An 18,403-nucleotide genomic window follows, 5' to 3' on the forward strand; every position below is an offset into this window, starting at 1 on the left:
CGACCCATCGTCCATGACTTCTTAAATTCGTTCGTTCGGCGCGAAATTGTTGTTGTATTACGTACATATTAATATCACATCGTTCGAGTTCATCGACGAATCTTCACCTTGAGCACGCGATCGTCGCCCTCGTCGTCGTCGTCGACGTCCACCGCGATCGCGCGCGCGAGATACCCATCCATGTGTTCGATCAACTCGACGCCGACTTTACACGCGAGCTTGCGCATTGCCTGCGCCGTGCCTCGATCAAGACTCTCCCCTCCCGCGCCAAACTCGGCACAAATCGTCCCTTCACGATCGACACCGACGCTCATCGTCGCCTCCGAACACGCCGTCTCCTCCTCCGTCGCGTCCACGACGCCGTGTCTTCCAATCTTCGTCGTCGTCACCACCACGCCGCACCTCGACACGTCCACGCGCGAGCACGCCTCGGGATCGTCATCAATCTCCAACTCCCCGCCCGCACCATCCTCACCCACGCCCGCGACCGTGACTTTCGGAATCTTCGTATCCGCCAACGCCGCTCGCACGCCCACGCTCAGCGCATCCAACATCGACCCTCGATCGCACGCGCACGCGCAGTCCACCGTCAGCGTCCACCGCGCTCGCCCCGGTTTCACGCACAACGATTTCAAATCGATCCCGAACTGCTCTCGCTTCCCCATCCCTCGCGCGATCGCCCCATCTTCATCTCCCGCTTCCTCTCCCTCGCGTCTCCGCACCGCTTCGCGTCCGATGAGCACGGATTCCAACGCTCGCGCGTACGTCGCCCCCAGGTTTTCCGCCGCCTCCTCCCGCGCGCGTTCGTTCCCTCCCTCCCGCGTCTTCACCGTCGCGCTCGCGTCCACGCGCACGACCACGCGTCCGCAATCCTGATCATCGTCGCTCTCTCGCACCGCCGTCACGTCCGCGCGCACCGCGACGACGCACCGCGTCGCGTTCGCGCCGTCCCCCAGCGCCACCGCCGCGCTTCCGCTCGCGCTCGGCACCGCGCGCAGCGTCACGGCGCACGCGCGGTGGTCGTCCAGCGCGCGTCCGTCGTTTCGCGCGCGCGCCGCGACGCCCGCGACGACGTACGCGCGCTCGGCGCGCGACACCGTCGCCATTCGTCGCGTCGCGCGATGGCGTCGAATCCGATCGCGACGACGAATCTGCACTCGGTGACGCGTCGCGACGCGCGCGAACGCCCGCGCGACGCGACGCGGGACGCGAAAAGCGCGCGCGCGGTCGACGCCGTCGAGGCGCGCGCGCGCGACGAAAGGCGCGACGAGAGGCGCCGATCGACATGATGCTGCAGCGACCGCCGAATCGCGACCGAACGCGCGAATTCGCCGCCGTCGCGGACCGCGTGCGGAAGACGATGGGCGCGAGCGCGAGCGCGGACGATCGGACGTCGACCGTGGGCGCGGAGGGGGCGAAGACGGCGGCGGGGGGAGGGAACGCGAGCGATTTCGCCAAGGTGCGCTCGATCGTTTATTCGAGCGCGAACGCGCGACGAAGGACGACGCGGCGACGACGCGCGCGGACGAGCGTTTCGAGGACGCGCGACTGACGACGAACGCGTGAACGATGGGTCGCGACGCGAATCAGATGGCGTCGGCGATCGGGCACGGAATTCATCGAACGTCGCTGAAGCTCGAACGGCTCAATCAGCTCGCGAAGTCGTCGTCGCTGTACGACGATAAATCGAGAGAGATAGCGGAGACGAGCGCGGTGATCAAGCTGGACATTCAAGCGCTGAATGAATCCATAGTTGAACTGCAGGGCGCGGCGGCGAGGACGCGAGAGCGAGGGGAGGCGAATAAGTCGGCGAGCGATCACAGCGTCACGGTGGTGGATACGTTGAAGAATCGACTGGCGACGGCGACGAAGACGTTTAAGGAGACATTGACGACGAGACAGGCGAACATCAAGGCTGGAGAAGAACGAAGGGCGATGTTTGGCGCGAGCGCGGGACCGAGCGCGTTCGATGGTGGGTTGGACTACCTCGGCGACGACGCGTTTTCGCGCGCCATGCGAGAAGGCGCGAGCGGATTCGGCAACTTGCAGGGGAACGCGAACGCGTTCGTGCCGCGCCCGAGCGCGCCGGGCGCAGGCGTTTCTGGGGCGCCGATGATGCAAACGCAAGGTCAAATGCAGCTTTACAATCAAAACACCGCCTACGCCGATTCGCGGCAGGAGGCTTTGCAAAACGTCGAGCGCACCATCACCGAGCTCGGCGGCATTTTCCAGCAGCTCGCCACCATGGTGAGCGAACAGGGCGAACTCGCCATTCGCATCGACGAAAACGTCGACGACACCCTGGCCAACGTCGACAGCGCGCAAACGCAGCTGTTAAAGTATTTGAACACGGTGAGCAGCAACCGGTGGCTGATTCTAAAAATCTTCGCCGTGTTGATCTCCTTCTTTAGCTTCTTCATAGTCTTCATCGCGTGAGCGAAACGAAACATTGTCATAATTCATTCCCCGCCTCCGCAAGCGTTGTCCGCGCGTCGTTCGCCGTCGTATCGATGTCCGATTTCTCGGCGCGGTCGCCGCCGCACATCATGAAGCGCGGTTCCGATGCCGACGACCCGCGCGCGCCCGCGCTCACCTCCGTATCGCGCGCGGTGAGCGGTGAAACCTTTCGTATACTCACTCGCGCGTCGACGTCCGCGATCGACGTCTCCGCGCGCGACGCGAGCGGGAAAACCTTTGTCGGAAGATTGGATTTGCAACGCGCGCCGTTTGAACGTTTCGGTGAATTCGCGCGCGCAGCGCTCGGCGATCCGCGACGCGAACGCGTCGAACGCGCGTTCACGTTCACGTTCGAGCGCGCGGAGGAGAACGGGGACGAGTACGAGCTCGTGTGGCGGTTTAGGGAGGCGGAGGCGGAGGCGACGCTGGACGACGGTGCCGAGTTTGCGACGACGCGAGCGAAGACGGCGAACGACGGGAAGAATTACGGCGCCGTTCGCACGGGTGTGTGCGGTATGAGGCGCGTGGAGAGCGACGACGCGTTTTGTGATGGAGGATTCGCGTACGAGGCGTTGGGGGAGGCGTTGGAGATGGAGGCGCGACGACGCTTCAACGCCGAGCGAGACGGGAAGAGGGCGATCGAGGCGCGCGAAAGGGCGAATGAGAACTGCGAAACGGCGCTGCGAGAGATGGATGCGTTGAAGGAGCGATTAGCGCAAAACTTTCTATCGCTTTTAAACGAGAAAAAGAAGGGCATGAGGAAAATGGCCGAAGAGTTGGAAGCCGCGAGGGCGGAGAACGACGAGTTGAAGGCTGACCTGGCGAGCGCGAGACTGGAACACTCGAAGCCCGACGTCGACGGTTTCGTGGCGGTCAAAGGCGAGCGAAGCGTCGATGCAGACGTCGACGAGGACCGCGACGAGAGCGAGGACGAATACAACACGGATGATGAAACGGAACGAACGCGAAGGCGCGGTCGCAAACGCGACGCGTCGCAACCGTCGCAGCGAAAATCGCAGCCATCGCAGTCGCAACCGTCGCAAAAACGCGCCCGAAATGCGACGGCGAAAAAGAAATCCTTTTTAGCCGACACCTTAGCCCTGCTCGACGCCGATTAACGACGACGACGTCGATCGAAACAAACATTTAGTATTCATTCGATTACAACAAACCGTGCTCCGCCATGTACTTGGCCGCCGTGCCGTTATCGTCCTCCACCAACTGCCCGTTCTTCCAGCACCCCGTCGCCTCACCGATCTTCTTATGCTTCGCGTACTCCGCCTCGACCTCGGCCTTCGTCCCTTTCCACCCTTTCGGATACCTCGACAGCGACTGCGTCCCCATCAACCGCGCCGCCTTCACCCTCAGGTTCAGCGTGTCCCAATCCGGCAGCAAATTCTCCCTGATCGTCCCCCACTCCTGTATCCCGTACGTCTCGATCCCCTCGTACAGTTTCGCGCGCTCCTCGTCCCCCCACTTCTTCGCGCGCGTCTCGAACACCACGCGCTTCGGTTTAAAAAATTGTTGGTCTATCGATCCATCGTCGTTCAGCGCGTCCCGTCGCGTGACGCACAGCCGCATCGCGTTCGCCCACGCGACGCGATCGTTCGCTTCGTCGCTCACCGCCGTCATCGCGAGTCCGTCGCGTCCGTCGTTCGCCGTCGTCGCGCGCGCGCGTGTGCGGATTTCAAATCACATCGCGTCGACGCGGCGACCGACCGACCGCACGCTCGCACTGTTTGCGCATACGCGCGTCGCGCGCAGACCTCGCCGCGCGCGTCGACGCGACCGCGCGACGCGACCGAACGACGCGAGCGAACGAGCGACCGCGCGACCGCGCGAACGAGCGAACGACGCGAGCGAACGACGCGAGCGAACGACGCGACGAAACGACGCGACGAAACGACGCCGCCATGAGCAAAAAGAATAACCGAACGACGGCGGCGAATCGCGTCGAACACGCGAAGCGCGTCGAGCGCGAGGCGCTGGTGAAGAAAGAGGCGCGACGGGTGCGAAAGATGGCGGCGATGGCGCTGGCGTCGGACGCGATGGCGGTGGACGGCGCGGGAGGGAAGGGAGGGACGGCGGGGAGGGCGAGGCTGGAGGCGAAAAACGTGCGCAAGGCGCAGAGCCTGCGCCTCGCGGGAGGGGTGCGAAAGGTGCGAGCGGGGAAGAACACGCACAAGGTGGTTCGAGGCGTGCCGGTCGGGAAGGCGAAATTGCGAAAGAATGCGGTGGTGATGGGGATTAAGATTGTGGACGCGGCGACGAAGCAGGCGGCGCTCGACGCCATAGCGGAGGCGCGCGGCGACGGCGGCGCGACGGCGATGCGAAGGTGACCTGGCGTCGCGTCGTTTTTGATTCTAAGATTTGAGTGTACTATTGAGAGCTACCGCTACTGTCTATCGCTACGATTGCGCGCGCGGCGCGCGAGCGACGCGTCACGCGTCTCTGTCGCACCGCAAGACGAACAACGCCTCCTCGTCCGCGTTACACGAGCTCACGAGCGAACATCGCAGACCGTCGCGACGCATGATCTCCATCACCTCCTCGGGCTCGTTCTGCGCTAATAAAATGCACAAAAACATCCCTCTCGGCGCCAACGCGCTTCGCACGCTCGGCAACAGTCGGTCGAGCACCTCGCGCCCTCGCGCGCCGCCCGCCCACGAGGCCTCGATGCCGCGCCCGCCCACTTCTTCGCTCGGCGTGACGACGTATGGTGGATTGAATACGAGCACATCGCACCCACCGGCGTCGGCGAGCGCGTCGGCGTGCGGTTCGAGCAAGTCGCCGAGCGCCGTCGCGCACTCCGTCCCGCTCACCCCGTGCGCCTCGCACGTCGCTCGACACGCCGCGACGGCGTCGGGATTGATGTCAGACGCGCGCGTGCGCGTGACGTCGCCGCATCCGTGCGCGCGCGCGAGCAGGGCGTTGGAACACGCGATGTAACCGCTTCCAGTACCGAGCTCTATGCAGAGTTTGGGACGCGAGCGCGCGAGCTCGTCGTCCCAGAGCGCGGCGAGGGCGTCGACGAGGAGGAAGGAGTCTTCCGCGGGAGGGTACACGCTTTCGTGCGTCGCGATCTTCGCCATGGAGGCGAGATTCGACGGTGACGGCGCCATGGCCGAGGCGGCGTGTGAAGAAGGACTTTGCGGTGTCGTTTTTGTTCTCTCGCTTTGGCGAATGCTGGCGGTGGCTGCATTCCTAACGCTACACTAACTATGGGTGGTGTGAACGCCGTCGCCGTCGACGAAGCGCTCGCCGCGGGCGAACGCGGTGAGCTTCGCGCGAAGGGTTTCGCTCCGCCGCTTGCGGTGCTCGACGTTTTCGACCAAGGACATCTTGGCGGAAAAGACGTTCGATTTCATGTCGATGAGTCTCGCCGCGAGACGGCGGCGCTCGGCGTCGACGGTGGCGACGTATTTGGTGGCTTCGTCTTTTGCGTCGGCGATGAGATCGGCGGCGGGTGTGTGGGCGTCGATCTCGTCCTCGAGACGGCGCGTCGCGAAGTCGCGCTTTTCGTCGAGCGCGGCGTAGAGCGCCTCGGATTTCAAACGCAATTTCGCCGTGGTTTCGTCGAAGCGACGCATTTCGTCGATTATTCGCGCACCAACGAGGTTGCGGGAGACGATCATGTCGTTGTAATCCTCGTCACGGTCAAGGGAGTGCTTTTCTCGAAGCGCAAACGCGGACGCGCATCGTTCGCGTTCTGCTTGACGCTCAAACGCCGCTGTGGTTTCTTCCACATCTTTCGCCGCGTGAGATGCGGTTGAACATAGCTCGGCGCGCGCATTGAGTTTGCACGACACCTTATGACACATTGTTTCGAAACTTGCGAAATCGGCGAGCATCGCTTCGCGGTTGCGTTGCATGCGTTTCAACAACTCAACAGCGTCGACTTGATCATCGCTCGGCGCGCTCACGAATTCGGAGACACCATCTGTGCCGAACGCCACGTGTGCGACGTGTTCGGGGAAACATTCTATGGCGTGCTGTCTATAGTGCTCTTTTGGAACCTTCACATCGCATCCAAACCGCGCGTGCTCGCACACAGACTCAATCATCGGGCACGTCGTCTTTTCATGTGATTCGCGTTGCTCAGCGGGCATGATGCGCCGGCACAGTGGGCATTGAAACTCCCTAGCTTTGCATCGTAGCTTGTGATCGCCCATTCTTCGTAAGCTCACTTCGCGAGTGCAGTATTCACACGGTCGTTGTTGGTACTGACACGACGCTCTGTGCTGAGCGATGCGTTCGCGCGGCACCGTCTCTTTGCAAGTCTCTCGCGTTTCCGAATCTTCGAGTCGACACACGACGGGGTGCAACAAACATTCTGTTGCCACGTGCGCGTCGACGCCGTCGCGAGCGCCGCGCCACTTACACCGTCTATACGGACAGTGCACTTCAATTTGACCACAAATCATCACGTGTGCGCGCATCTTACGCACTTGTACCGATCGATCGCAGTCGGCGCACTTTTGAATCCTGTATTCGCACGTCGCTCGGTGCGAATCCATCGTGCGTCGCGGCACCACCGCGTGGCATTTCTCTGCCTTGTTCGTGCTCTCTGCCGGCAACGAGCACCTCATAAGCGTGTACTCGCACGTTTCCTCGTGCGCGCGCACTTTGCCCAGCGTGGAAACCGCTCGGCAGCCGTCCAAGGCGACTTTCCACACTAAATTGTCCCCACCCGCGTGCGGCGTCGCCACGTTGCAGCACATAACCGGTAACGCATCTAAGCGCATCTGCGTCTGTACGTCCAACCCAAAAAGCTTCGCGCGCGCATCTCCCTCATTTTCGCGTCCACAAGGCGCGCAAAACAACCGCCCCTGCGCGTTCACCAACGGCTCCGCGGCAAAGTCTCTACACGTGTGACATCGCAACTCATCCGGCGGCGGCGTCAACACCATCGTCCCCGCGCGTCGCCACCGCGTGAGCGACTCCGAAAGATGAAACCAATTATGTATCATTAGTTCCGACGTCGCCATCGTTCCCTCGGGCACGATACCTTCCTCTTCCGCTCGTTTCGCCTCCGCCGCGCACGCCTCCGCCGCGCTCTTCGGCGTCGTCACCGCCGTCAGCGGCCACCACTTTCCCCTCTCCTCCTCGCTCGCGTCGCTCTCCGTGTCGCTCTGATCGCGTCCATCGTGCGCCACCTCTTCGCACCGCGCGGCGTACAGTCTTTCGACGTCTTCCGCTAATAACGCGCCCTTGGCGTTGGCGATGGATTCAACAAACTTTTGCGTCGTCAGATGTTTATCGCGCCGTCGCGCGCGGGCCTCGTCCTCGCTCGAATCGCTCGATCGCGCGTCGTCGCGCGTGCGCACGGGTGCGTCTTCCACGGCGGGCGCGAGCGCGCGCGCGCCGCGGACGGCGTCGCGGCGGGGGCGGGACATCGCGGCGACGTCCCGGCCCGCGGCTCGCAGTGGCGCGTCGCGGCGCGGCGTCGCGGTTCTCTGATGGCGTTCGGGCCACTGATCGATACACATGATACATACAATCACAAAATGACGAACGAAGGCGCGCCTAATACCCGCACAAATGCTCGTCCTTGAGGATGATGCCGAAGTGCGAGGGATCGCCGCCGGCGTCCTTGGCGCGCTCGGATTTCGCGAAGGCTTCGCGCGCGTCTCGCTTGACTAAGTCTTTCCCGATCAACGTCTCGGTCGGTTTGCCGAGCTTTTCGCAACAATAAAAGACAATTTTGGGCGTGCGCTTTTGCTCGACGACGCGCAAACCGCACGCGCGAAGCAAACGGCTCATCTTCTCTTGCGACATGCGCGTGGACGCCGTGACGCAACGCAACGGAAGCATCATAAAGAATAATCCTTTCGGACGTAAAAACGTCGCCGTGCGCGCGATCATCTCCCCCCTGAGCTCCGCCGTGGGCACACAATTCACCACCATGCTCGAGTGTATCACGTCGTACGATTCAGCCTCCACGGGCATGTCAAAAAAATCCAACTGTTCAATCTTCGGATGCCGCGACTTGACGTCGATGGCGCGCACGTCTAAAAATTTCGCGCTCATCAAATCCGTATTGATCGCCCCAACCTCCAAAGTCTTAAGCGCGCGCTCTCCGCGCTTCGGTCGTCGATTCTTTTTCGTCAGCACGCTAAACGTCCACTTCGCCGTTCGATGTCTCCGCGTCGTCAGCGCGCTCGCCTCTTGATACGCGTCCCGTCCCCCGATCGCTTCCAGCGTCGCCTTCGCCCTCGCCTTCGCCTCTTTCGACGCCTTCGCGTCGTCCAACACTCGCGTGACGCCGTGAAACTCCGTCGTCACCGCTCGCGCGCGCTTCATCGACTTCATCGACGCGAACAGCGGTTTCGTCGCCTTGCGCTTTTTCCCGCGCGGCGTCCCCATCGGTCGTCCCGCGTCGTCCCGCGTCGTCGTCCCGCGTCGTCGTCGCGCGCGCGCGATCGTTCGTTCGTTCGCGCGTCGCGTCGCGCCGCCGCCGTCGCGACGCGTCGCGCCGCGCCGCCGCCGTCGCGCGTCGCGTCGCGAAATCACACCGCGCGCGACGCCGTCGCCATCGGCCGCGCGCGGTCGACGACCCGCGCGCACTTCGCGACGCGACCGATCGATCGGTCGCCATGGGGAGTGCGTCGCGCGCGCCGATCGCGACGACGGAATCGCGACGCGATGACGCGCCGACCGCGACGCGCGTTCGATCGATGGATCGATGGATGGCTCGATGGATGGATGGATGAATGGATGGATCGCGAAGTGCGCTCGAAATGCGCTCGAAAGCGCGCGATGACGCGATGACTGACGAAGCGACGCGCGACGCGCGATGAATAGTATGCTCGAGCGCGCCGGAACCGACGATGCGGGCGGACTTCGGACCGTGCCCGCAGGATAGAGACGGACGCGCGGCGTGGGAGTTGGCGAACGCAATCGCGTGCGAGAATACGCGAGAGATTCTGAAGCGGATCGTGCTGAACGTGCCGGTGTTTTCGAACCCGCGAGGGATGTTGAGGATGGATTACATTAAGCGCGTGATCGTGGAAACGTACAACATGATGGGGTACGGGGATTTGAAGTCGGACGTGAAGGAGAAGACGCACGGGGACTTGGAAGATTTCATGATGTCGTTGTTGAGCGATAGATTGGATTTCGAGGCGCAGACGGTGATGCGAGCGATTAAGGGTTTCGGTACGGATGAAGCGACGCTGATCACCATTCTGTGCACGCTCGCGGAGGAGGATATCTTGCCGTTGCAAATGGCGTTTTCGTCGCGATACGAAAAGTCCATGGAACAAGCCGTGCTGTCGGAGACGAGCGGAAAGTTTAAGCGCGTGCTTTTGCTCGCCGGTTGCGATGGCGTGGGTGAATCATACGCGAAAGTCATTAATTCCGCCGTCGCTGGTCTCGGTACGGACACCAAGGCTATTATTCGCTTGATGGTGACGGCGACGCCCGAGCAACTCGACGCGACGCGCGAGGCGTACTCTCGGATCTACAAGAAGGATCTCATCCGCGCCGTGGGAAGCGAGTGGAAGGTGAGGGGCGATTTCAAGCGAATAATCGAAGCCTTGGCGAAGCGTCACCCGGCGAACGTGAACGATGACGCCGATATCGATTACTCCGCCGACGTGCGAGCCATGCGCAACGCCGTCGAAGGCATGGGCACCGACGAAGCCGCCGTCATCGCCCTCTTGGCGAACAAGTCGCACAAGCAGATCGAGGCCTTCCGTGAAGCGTACAAGATCGAAACCGGGGAGTTGCTGCGCGAACGCATTCGCAACGAAACCACTGGTTTGTTTGAGAGCAAGCTGTTCCGCGAAACGCTCATGGGTTTGCTGACGCCGCGCGAGGAACAAATCGCCATCTACCTCGGCGAAGCGATGGCGGGCTGGGGCAACGACGATTGGGGTCTTATTTCTATGCTCGTTCATCGCACGGAGGAAGAAAAGATGGCGATTCGCACCAAATACACCGAACACTTCGGTGGCGATCTCATCGCTGACATCCGCTCAAACTGCCGCGGCGACTACGAAGACGCCCTCGTGGCGTGCATCTCTCCGAAGGCGCGCACGCTCGCCCGCGGTATCCGAAAGTGCATCTCTGGTTGGTTCTCGAGCACCAACAAGACCGGTCTCATGGCGCTCATGACGCACAAGGACGACTTGATGCCCATCTTGCGCAAGGAGTTTGAAAAGGAATACAACGGCAAGACGCTGCAGGGCGTCATAAAAAAAGAGTGCGCGGGCGAGTTCGAAGCCGCTTTGGTCTCTCTCGCCTCGTACACCCCGCCCAAGGGCGCCAAGCCGTTAGGTCCGGACGACGAAGTTCCACCGCCACCGGAATCCGCCGCGCCGCCGCAACCCGTCGGCTACGGCGCCGTCGCGCCGCCGCAAACCGTGTACGTCACGGCGCCACCCGCTGGCTACCCCCCCGGCGGGTACGCCCCGCAACCGCCCGCGCGTCAAGATTCGTGGTAATCGCGCCGCGTTCCGTCGCGTCGGCGCCGTCTTTCATAAAAACTCTTCATCCGTCATCCAACCACCGTCCGCGCGTGCGTCTCGTCACTCATCGCCTCGCGCGATCGCGGCGCTCGACCGATGCCGCCTCAGACGCGCCGCGCGCGCGCGACCGTCGCGGTGCGTCGCGCGCGTCGTCTCGCGCGACGCGGCGACGTCGAGATTCGACCGCGCGAATTCCCGCGCGACGCCCGAATCTGACGTCGCGACGCGCGCGCGACGCGAAGACTGACGCGAACGCGCGCGCGAACGCTCGAATAGGCGACGATGGTGAGCGCGATGGCGATGCTCGCCGCGCCGGCGCGCGGGAGCGAGTTACATCGCGTGCGGATGACGAAGAGAGAGGCGCCGGAGGACGGCGGCGCGGCGTGGCGCGCGCGCGCGGAGGCGAGCGTGGAGCGATTGCGGAAGAGGTACGACGCGAAAGAAGGGACGATGGACGCGAGCGATGAAGAACGGTCGGCGCCGAAGCGCGGGGGCGTGGATGTACACAATTACATGGATGCGCAGTATTACGGGGAGATTGAAATCGGCAACCCGCGACAAAAGTTCCAAGTCGTCTTCGACACCGGAAGCTCGAACCTCTGGGTGCCGAGCTCGAAGTGTGGATTTCTGCAGATTCCGTGCGACTTGCACGCAAAGTTCGATTCGCGAGCGTCGGAGACGTACGAGGCGGATGGGACGCCGTTTGCGATTCAGTACGGAAGCGGCTCGTTGAGCGGATTTTTGTCCAAGGACGAAGTCAAAGTCGGCGACTTGGTCGTCCAGGGGCAGTACTTCGCCGAAGCGACGAAAGAGCCGGGGATCGCGTTCTTGTTTTCGAAGTTCGACGGTATACTCGGTCTCGGGTTCGACAACATCGCCGTGGACAAGGTGAAGCCGGTGTTCTACAACATGATGGAGCAAGGCTTGGTTGAAAATAAAATGTTTAGCTTTTGGCTGAACCGCACGTCGACGAAGGATGGGATGCCGAGCGAGGTCGGTGGCGAGCTCATTTTTGGCGGGTCTGATCCCGACCACTTCATCGGCGAGCACACGTACGCCCCCGTCACGCGTGAAGGGTACTGGCAAATCAAAATGGACGACTTCAAAGTCGACGGGCGTTCGTTGGGCGCGTGCGACGGCGACGACGGTTGCCAAGTCATCGCCGATACGGGGACGTCCTTGCTCGCCGGTCCGACGGAGATCGTAAACAAGATTAACGACTACATCGGCGCACACTCTATGATCGGCGAGGAGTGCCGATTATTGATCGATCAGTACGCCGAACAGTTTGTAGAAGACCTCGAGAACTACTCGAGCGAGCAAATTTGCGCCTCCATCGGCGCGTGCGACGCCGACGGAGTGGAAGCGATGGAAGCCGATGACGACGATGATGTTACTTCGCATCTCGCCATCGCTCGAAAGTTGTTGCATCGCCACGGCGATCACGATGGACACGACCACGATGGACACGACCACGACCACGACCACGACCACGACCACGACCACGGAGATGGCCGCCGCGGTCATCGCGAACACGAGCGTCGCGGCCGCCGCGGTCCGCGTCGCCACGGTCGAGGTCCGCATCATCACGGACGCCATCCACCGCGAGGCGAGCTTGGTAAATCCTCGAGCTCGTTTGAAGGCCAAATCGCGTGCACGGCGTGCAAAACCGTCGTCAATTACGCGCAAGACATGCTCGCGCAAAACGTCACCGAGAAAATAATCGTCAACGAAGTCAAGCGCGTGTGCGATATGGTTCCTAGCGTCGGTGGCACCGCGTCCGTGGATTGCGACAACATCCCAAACATGCCCGACGTCGAATTCGTCATCGGCGGCGTCCCTTTCAAGCTCACACCCGAGCAATACGTCTTAAAAGTCTACCAAGACGGCGAGGCGCAGTGCGTGAGCGGTTTCATGGGCATGGACATCCCGAAGCCCGCGGGTCCGCTTTGGATCTTGGGCGACGTGTTTTTGGGCCCGTACCACACTGAATTCGACTACGCCAACCGTCGCGTCGGCTTCGCGCCCGCGGCGTGAGCCATTCCTCCGCGTCGCGGACGCGTCTTGTAATCACACTCCGACACGTATACATTTCAAAAGCACCAGCCAGCGCTCGTGCAACTTCCGTCGTCATCGCGACGCCCCACACGACGACGCGCGAATCTCGCGCGGTTCGCGCGGGTGATGGTGGAAACGCGTTCGAGTCCTCGTCGCGCGCGCGCAGAAACCGCGTCATCGCGCGCGGCGACGACGGAAACGACGACGGAAACGGCGCCAACGCCGTCGTCCACCGGTCTCATCTTGAACGTCAAAACCTGGCACGGCGTCGGCGCGTGGACGTGGGGCGCCGGCGACGTCGGTGACGTGTGTGGCATATGTCGCATCGCCTTCGACGGGTGCCCGCCGGACGCGAAGTTCCCAGGGGACGATTCTCCGGTGGTGTGGGGAAAGTGCGGGCACGCGTTTCATTTGCAGTGCATCACGAAGTGGTTGAGCGGGGCCAACGCGGAGGCGCCGAGGTGTCCGATTTGCCGAGGAGCGTGGGAGTTTAAGGAACTGGAGGGCGCGGACGCGAACGCGAACGCGAACGGGGGTCAGGGGGATGAGATGTCGACGTGACGTCGTCGTGAGTTAATTTGTTTAGCCTAGGTAGCCGTACAGTGTTTTGTAACGCGTAGTAACCTGATCGTACAGTACATCCGTCGGGGATTATTGATCTCACCGCGCGGGGTGAGTTTTGTTTTACTCTTTTATAATGTGTTGCCCGATCGCGGCCCAAGACGTGGGGCCCGCGACGGGACGGCCGATGGTGACGCGAGTCGCTGCTCGCTTGCGTCGCCACGAAGGAATGGATCCAGGAGCCGACTGCGGTGCCGCTCGAAACTGTTGCGATTTCTTTGGCATCACCGCCGCACCAGCTTTGGCGACATTTGGCTGTTCGTACCATATTTCAGTGTCTTCAACCTTGACAGTCTGCTTGGCGCTCTTTTTGGGTGCCGCCGCGCTCGAGCTCGTCGGCGCTTTACGTTTACTGGCTGCGGACACTTTACCACCCTTGGACGCCGCAGCCTCGGCGGCGTCGTTTTCAGCCTCCGAACGATAGCGCCGAGCGTCGTATATACCGTATCTCCGGTCTTCAACGACTCGCCCACCCGCCGCGTCTGCGCCGTCGTTTTGAGAGGGCGCCGACTTTGCCTTTGGTTTTGCCTTCGACTTTGAAGTGGGTTGCGGCCTGATCTCCTCTTCGATCTCCTCGTCGTCGACCAAATCTTCGTCGATTTCTTCGTCGTCTTCGTCATCGACTTCGTCGTCTTCGTCTTCGTCGTCTTCGTCTTCGTCGCCATCCATGGTGAAACTCTTCTCTAAATCGTCGTCGTGGTCAAAAGCTGCCGACGTCGTCGCTTTCGCGTTTGCCGCCGCATTGTTGTGTGCGCTGACGAGTGCTTCGGCAAACTCTGCGTCTACGGCCTCCAACGCCAGGCGCGCGTGCACGACTGCGGCGTTCGCGGCTTCAAGCTTTTTGAGCTCGGTGAGCAACACGTGTTCAATTTCGTGCATGGGAGGTAACCCAGCCTCGGCGAGCACCTCGTTTGCAATCCTCACCGCGCGTTCCTCCTCATCTAAATCGTCGTCGTCCTCGTCGCTATCTACGAGATCTTCGTCGATTTCCTCATCGCTGTCGTCGTCGTGATCCGTGGCGTCTTCGTCCACCGCCGCCTTTGGCCTCTTTTCGCTCGGCTTCTTTTCGCTCGGCTTCTTAATGCCCCGTTTCACCGCTTCGTGCGCTTCTGCCGCGGCTTCAGCGGCACGAGCCACCTCTTCGTCGTCGTCTTCGTCCTCGTGCTCGCCAAAGTGCAAGTACTTGTCCCAGTCGGCGGTGTCTTCGCCCTCGCCGTCCTCGTAGTACTCATCCTCCCCGTGCGCGCCCACGAGCGCCTCGTGCACGCGCGCGCGCGCGGACGAGTACACCGCTTCCGCTTCTTCTACGACCGTCTTCATCCTCGCGAGTTCGCTCTCGGCGTGTTCGACTTCGTTCACCATGCCCGCGCGTTTCGCCTTGAGCTGGGTCACCACGGCGTCCACGCCGGCGTCGAATTTTGCCTTGGCCCCTGTCGATGGTCGACCGACGCCTGCGATTTCTTCGTACTCATCGTCCTCGTCTTGATCATCATCGTCGTGCCTGTGCCCGAACCTGGCTTTGAGCTTCTCCTTGGCGCTCATCGTCGGCGCGCCCGCGACGTTTGTCGTTCCGCCGCCGCCCTTCTTCGGCAACGCGTCTCGACTCACCGCCATCGTTTTCTTCCCCCCCGCGCCCTTCTTCGCGCTCGACGCACTCGCGCCTTTACCCTTCTTCGCATTCACCGCCGCATTCGTCTTCCTCGCGCTCGCCGCGCTCGCAGCTTTTCCTCCCTTCGCGTTCGCCGCGCTCGCCCCCCTCGCGCCGCCCTTGTCCGCGCCGCGTCCCGCTTTCCCTCCCGTCGCGTTCGCCGCGTTCGCCGCCTTCACCGCGGCTTTATAAGGCACCTTCGCCGCCTCATCCACGCGCAAGTGTTGAAACTTGATCAAATTTCGCCACTTATCCTTCAATTGCACCCCCGTGCGCGACCTGCGTTCGCGCCGTTCGTCGTTCGCCCCTCGTCAGTCCCCGCGTCTCCCTCTCGCCTCGTCCGCGTCGTTCCCTCGCCCGCTCGACGCGCCTCGCGCGCGCTCGCGTCCCATCCCATCGCTCGTCCCGCGCCGTTCGTTCGCGCGTTCGTTCGCGCGCGTCGTTCGTTCGTTCGTTCGCTCGCTCGCGTCGCGCGCGCACCGCAACGCCGCGAATTCCGGATCATTTCGCATCTTCTCCCACGCCCCGATCCCGTGTTTCCGCACCGCGCGCTTCAGCGCCTGTTCCTCCGGTGCCTGCCAGTACCCTCGCACGCCGCTCGCCTCGCGCGCCGTCGTCGCGCCGTCGTCGCGCGCCGTCGCCGCCGCCCCTCGCTTCCCCGCGCGCTTCCTCGCGTCCTCCTTCGCGCGCTTCGCGCTCGCGCTCGCGCCGCGCGCCTTGCCGCTCGGCACGGGCGCGGCGTCGCGCGCGCCCTGGGCCTTGGCCGCCATCCCGGCGTCGACCGCGCGCGATCGGCGACGCGTCGACCGCGCGCGAGGCGTCGGCGTCTCGCGCATTCGCCGGCGGCGGGCGCGCGATGGACGCCGTGACGTCCTTTTTTCATCCCGTTCGCGTAGTCTACAATATATGAACGACGCGCGCGCGCGTCGAAATCCGCGCGCGCGCGGCGCGCGGCGAATGCGCGACCGGGCTGAGTCACGACCGGTCGCGAGTCGCGCGGGCGTGGATATTCGGACACTCGGCGTGTGCGTCGAACTGTATGCGCACACGAATGCGTCGGTCGGTCGGTCGGTCGGTCGGTCGGTCGGTCGCCGCGTCCGTCAGTCATCCGCGCGCGGCGTCGCGTCCGCGCGTCGCCGCGCGTCGGCGCATGCGCGCGTGCGCGCGCGCGGTCGCCGCGACGACGGTCGCGGTGACGGCGGTGACCGCGCTCGAGGCCGCGGCGCTGACGGCGACGTACGTGACCGCGCCCGAGGCGCGCGGACCGCGCGAGGGACTCGCGCGGTACGACGCGGCGACGACGACGACGACGACGACGACGCGGGGGGGCGCGATGCGCGCGACGCGACGACGGCGACTCGTCGCGGTCGTCGCGGGCGATAGCACGGCGTGCGGCGTGGGATGCGGGGACGACGGACGAGGACGGACGAGGGGCGAGACGGCGGCGGGGGAGGCGGGACCGACGCTCGCGCGCGCGTTCGCGCGAGGACTCGGCGAACGCATGACGGCGGACGTCGAGTGGCGCGCGCTCGGGTTTAAGGGCGCGGACGTGCGAGGACTGAGGGATAAGCTGATACCGGCGCTGCGGGAGGCGACGGAGGGAGCGGGGGGACGCGGAGACGACGACGACGACGCGAGCGAGAGGGACGGGCGCGGGCGACGCGCGAGCGTGGACGCGGTGGTGATCATGTGCGGGCTGAATGATCTGAAACACTCCATCGTGGGGCGACGGAGCGAGACGTTTCGAACCGAGCTGAGAGAGCTGGTGAGGGAGGTGCGCGACGTCGTCGGCGACGAGTGCGTGGTGGTGCTGCCGGCGACGCCGCTCGAGGCGGCGACGCTGTTTCCGCCGCCGTTGGCGTGGGTGGCGACGCGCATGAACGATTTGTGGGACGAACAAAAGGCGCACGTCAGTCGACTGTTCGCCCACAACGTCTTGTTCGTTTCAAAGCCGAGTTTAGACGCCATGCGGGAACGCGCGGCGAAACACACCGGGCGCGTCGCGGAGAGCATCTCGCTGATTTGCGGGGATGGTATTCACCCCAACGACGACGGTTACGACGCCTGGGCGCGACACATCGCGGATGAGTGCGTGCCGAGTCTCGAACGCGCGTTGGCGGCGCAAAAATAGAGGACGAGCGCGAAACAGTAGCGACGGCGGCGAGGCGGCGCGCGTATTAATTGATTATAGCCCTATGAAATCTACCGGTAGTGAAAACGCAGCGCAAAGATCACGCCAAAGCCTTGGCCGCGGCGCGCGCGTTGCCGATGAAGGCGGCGATCTTCGCCGCGTCCTTGACGACGCCGCCTTCGTCGGCGACGCCGCTCGCGACGTCCACGCCGGTGGGATTCGCCGTCTCGATCGCTTGCGCCACGTTTTCGGGGTTCAGCCCGCCCGCGAGTAACCAACCCTTGCGCGACGCCCCGCGCGGGGCTTTGAGCTTGGACCAATCGAACGCCGTCCCGCTTCCGGCGTTGACGCCGTCGATCAACAACCAGTCCACCACGCGTCGCGGCCCGCTCACGAAATCAATCGCCGCTTTCCATCCTTGCTCCCCGCTCATGCGCTTCTGTCTTTCGGCGATCAACTTTTCTTCGTCTCCTGGGAATTTGGAGACGATTTGCCCGTTCGCGTCGGCGTTGAGCACCCAAATCGCCTTCAAGCGCATCGGCAGCGTCTCCAACGCGTCCCGCGCGCCGTCGCCGTGCAATTGCGCGTGATCGCACCCGATCGCGTCGCACACGCGCGTGATTTCGCTCGCATCTTCGTCCACGAACACCGCCACCGGAACGGCGCCCTTCGCTTTCGCGCACGCCACGATCTCTTTCGCCGTCGCCTCGTCCACCGACCGCTTCGACTTTGGCCAGAGAATCATCCCAACGAAATTCGCCCCGTGCTCGCACGCGCTCTCGCAATCGCGCACCGTGGTGATCCCGCACACCTTGACGATCGGTTTCATCGACGCTTCGTCGCTCCCAGCGCGCGCGTTCGCCGTCGCGGCGCCGCGTCGCGACGCATCTTTCGTCACCGTCACCGCTCGGGACGTTCGCCGTTGCGTCGTCGATCGCGTCCTGGGCATCGCACCGCGAGCGCGCGCGGCGCGCGACGGCGCGCACATCATCGAAGACATCGCGCGCGACGTTTTCG

General features: G+C 63.3%; 14 protein-coding genes across 14 annotated transcripts; 7 read left to right on the top strand and 7 right to left on the bottom strand.

Annotated features, from left to right (window-relative positions):
• Nucleotides 1-89: 89 nt before the first annotated feature.
• On the bottom strand, nt 90-665 carry OSTLU_26622 (predicted protein; the record flags this gene model as incomplete). Its single annotated transcript, XM_001420503.1, has 1 exon — nt 90-665. The coding sequence occupies one exon, from the start codon at nt 663-665 to the stop codon at nt 90-92; it is 576 nt and encodes a 191-aa protein (XP_001420540.1).
• A 922-nt stretch (nt 666-1,587) lies between these two features.
• OSTLU_6042 (predicted protein) lies at nt 1,588-2,424 on the top strand (the record flags this gene model as incomplete). Its single annotated transcript, XM_001420337.1, has 2 exons — nt 1,588-1,972; nt 2,024-2,424. Coding segments are annotated over 2 exons (786 nt in total), but the record flags the coding sequence as incomplete, so codon positions are not given.
• A 122-nt stretch (nt 2,425-2,546) lies between these two features.
• OSTLU_17441 (predicted protein) lies at nt 2,547-3,575 on the top strand (the record flags this gene model as incomplete). Its single annotated transcript, XM_001420338.1, has 1 exon — nt 2,547-3,575. The coding sequence occupies one exon, from the start codon at nt 2,547-2,549 to the stop codon at nt 3,573-3,575; it is 1,029 nt and encodes a 342-aa protein (XP_001420375.1).
• A 43-nt stretch (nt 3,576-3,618) lies between these two features.
• Nucleotides 3,619-4,089, bottom strand: OSTLU_88679 (predicted protein; the record flags this gene model as incomplete). The annotated part of the gene is made up of 1 exon (XM_001420504.1): nt 3,619-4,089. The coding sequence occupies one exon, from the start codon at nt 4,087-4,089 to the stop codon at nt 3,619-3,621; it is 471 nt and encodes a 156-aa protein (XP_001420541.1).
• Nucleotides 4,090-4,370: 281 nt separating this feature from the next.
• On the top strand, nt 4,371-4,796 carry OSTLU_26625 (predicted protein; the record flags this gene model as incomplete). The annotated part of the gene is made up of 1 exon (XM_001420339.1): nt 4,371-4,796. The coding sequence occupies one exon, from the start codon at nt 4,371-4,373 to the stop codon at nt 4,794-4,796; it is 426 nt and encodes a 141-aa protein (XP_001420376.1).
• A 102-nt stretch (nt 4,797-4,898) lies between these two features.
• On the bottom strand, nt 4,899-5,579 carry OSTLU_17444 (predicted protein; the record flags this gene model as incomplete). The annotated part of the gene is made up of 1 exon (XM_001420505.1): nt 4,899-5,579. One exon carries the CDS (start codon nt 5,577-5,579, stop codon nt 4,899-4,901), a length of 681 nt encoding a protein of 226 aa, XP_001420542.1.
• Nucleotides 5,580-5,672: 93 nt separating this feature from the next.
• On the bottom strand, nt 5,673-7,853 carry OSTLU_93482 (predicted protein; the record flags this gene model as incomplete). The annotated part of the gene is made up of 1 exon (XM_001420506.1): nt 5,673-7,853. One exon carries the CDS (start codon nt 7,851-7,853, stop codon nt 5,673-5,675), a length of 2,181 nt encoding a protein of 726 aa, XP_001420543.1.
• Nucleotides 7,854-7,983: 130 nt separating this feature from the next.
• Nucleotides 7,984-8,958, bottom strand: OSTLU_26628 (predicted protein; the record flags this gene model as incomplete). The annotated part of the gene is made up of 1 exon (XM_001420507.1): nt 7,984-8,958. Exon 1 carries the CDS (start codon nt 8,821-8,823, stop codon nt 7,984-7,986), a length of 840 nt encoding a protein of 279 aa, XP_001420544.1. The 5' UTR covers nt 8,824-8,958.
• A 620-nt stretch (nt 8,959-9,578) lies between these two features.
• OSTLU_6061 (Annexin family transporter: Annexin A13) lies at nt 9,579-10,481 on the top strand (the record flags this gene model as incomplete). The annotated part of the gene is made up of 1 exon (XM_001420340.1): nt 9,579-10,481. A coding segment is annotated over one exon (903 nt), but the record flags the coding sequence as incomplete, so codon positions are not given.
• An 897-nt stretch (nt 10,482-11,378) lies between these two features.
• On the top strand, nt 11,379-12,965 carry OSTLU_44385 (predicted protein; the record flags this gene model as incomplete). Its single annotated transcript, XM_001420341.1, has 2 exons — nt 11,379-12,320; nt 12,543-12,965. 2 exons carry the CDS (start codon nt 11,379-11,381, stop codon nt 12,963-12,965), a joined length of 1,365 nt encoding a protein of 454 aa, XP_001420378.1.
• Nucleotides 12,966-13,229: 264 nt separating this feature from the next.
• OSTLU_9831 (predicted protein) lies at nt 13,230-13,484 on the top strand (the record flags this gene model as incomplete). The annotated part of the gene is made up of 1 exon (XM_001420342.1): nt 13,230-13,484. A coding segment is annotated over one exon (255 nt), but the record flags the coding sequence as incomplete, so codon positions are not given.
• Nucleotides 13,485-13,670: 186 nt separating this feature from the next.
• OSTLU_17449 (predicted protein) lies at nt 13,671-16,025 on the bottom strand (the record flags this gene model as incomplete). The annotated part of the gene is made up of 2 exons (XM_001420508.1): nt 13,671-15,534; nt 15,736-16,025. The coding sequence occupies 2 exons, from the start codon at nt 16,023-16,025 to the stop codon at nt 13,671-13,673; spliced, it is 2,154 nt and encodes a 717-aa protein (XP_001420545.1).
• Nucleotides 16,026-16,588: 563 nt separating this feature from the next.
• Nucleotides 16,589-17,386, top strand: OSTLU_26633 (predicted protein; the record flags this gene model as incomplete). The annotated part of the gene is made up of 1 exon (XM_001420343.1): nt 16,589-17,386. One exon carries the CDS (start codon nt 16,589-16,591, stop codon nt 17,384-17,386), a length of 798 nt encoding a protein of 265 aa, XP_001420380.1.
• Nucleotides 17,387-17,504: 118 nt separating this feature from the next.
• OSTLU_6627 (predicted protein) lies at nt 17,505-18,212 on the bottom strand (the record flags this gene model as incomplete). Its single annotated transcript, XM_001420509.1, has 2 exons — nt 17,505-17,775; nt 17,845-18,212. Coding segments are annotated over 2 exons (639 nt in total), but the record flags the coding sequence as incomplete, so codon positions are not given.
• Nucleotides 18,213-18,403: the final 191 nt, after the last annotated feature.

Source organism: Ostreococcus lucimarinus, chromosome 11 (assembly GCF_000092065.1).
Source record: "Ostreococcus lucimarinus CCE9901 chromosome 11, complete sequence".
Lineage (NCBI taxonomy): Eukaryota > Viridiplantae > Chlorophyta > Mamiellophyceae > Mamiellales > Bathycoccaceae > Ostreococcus > Ostreococcus sp. 'lucimarinus'.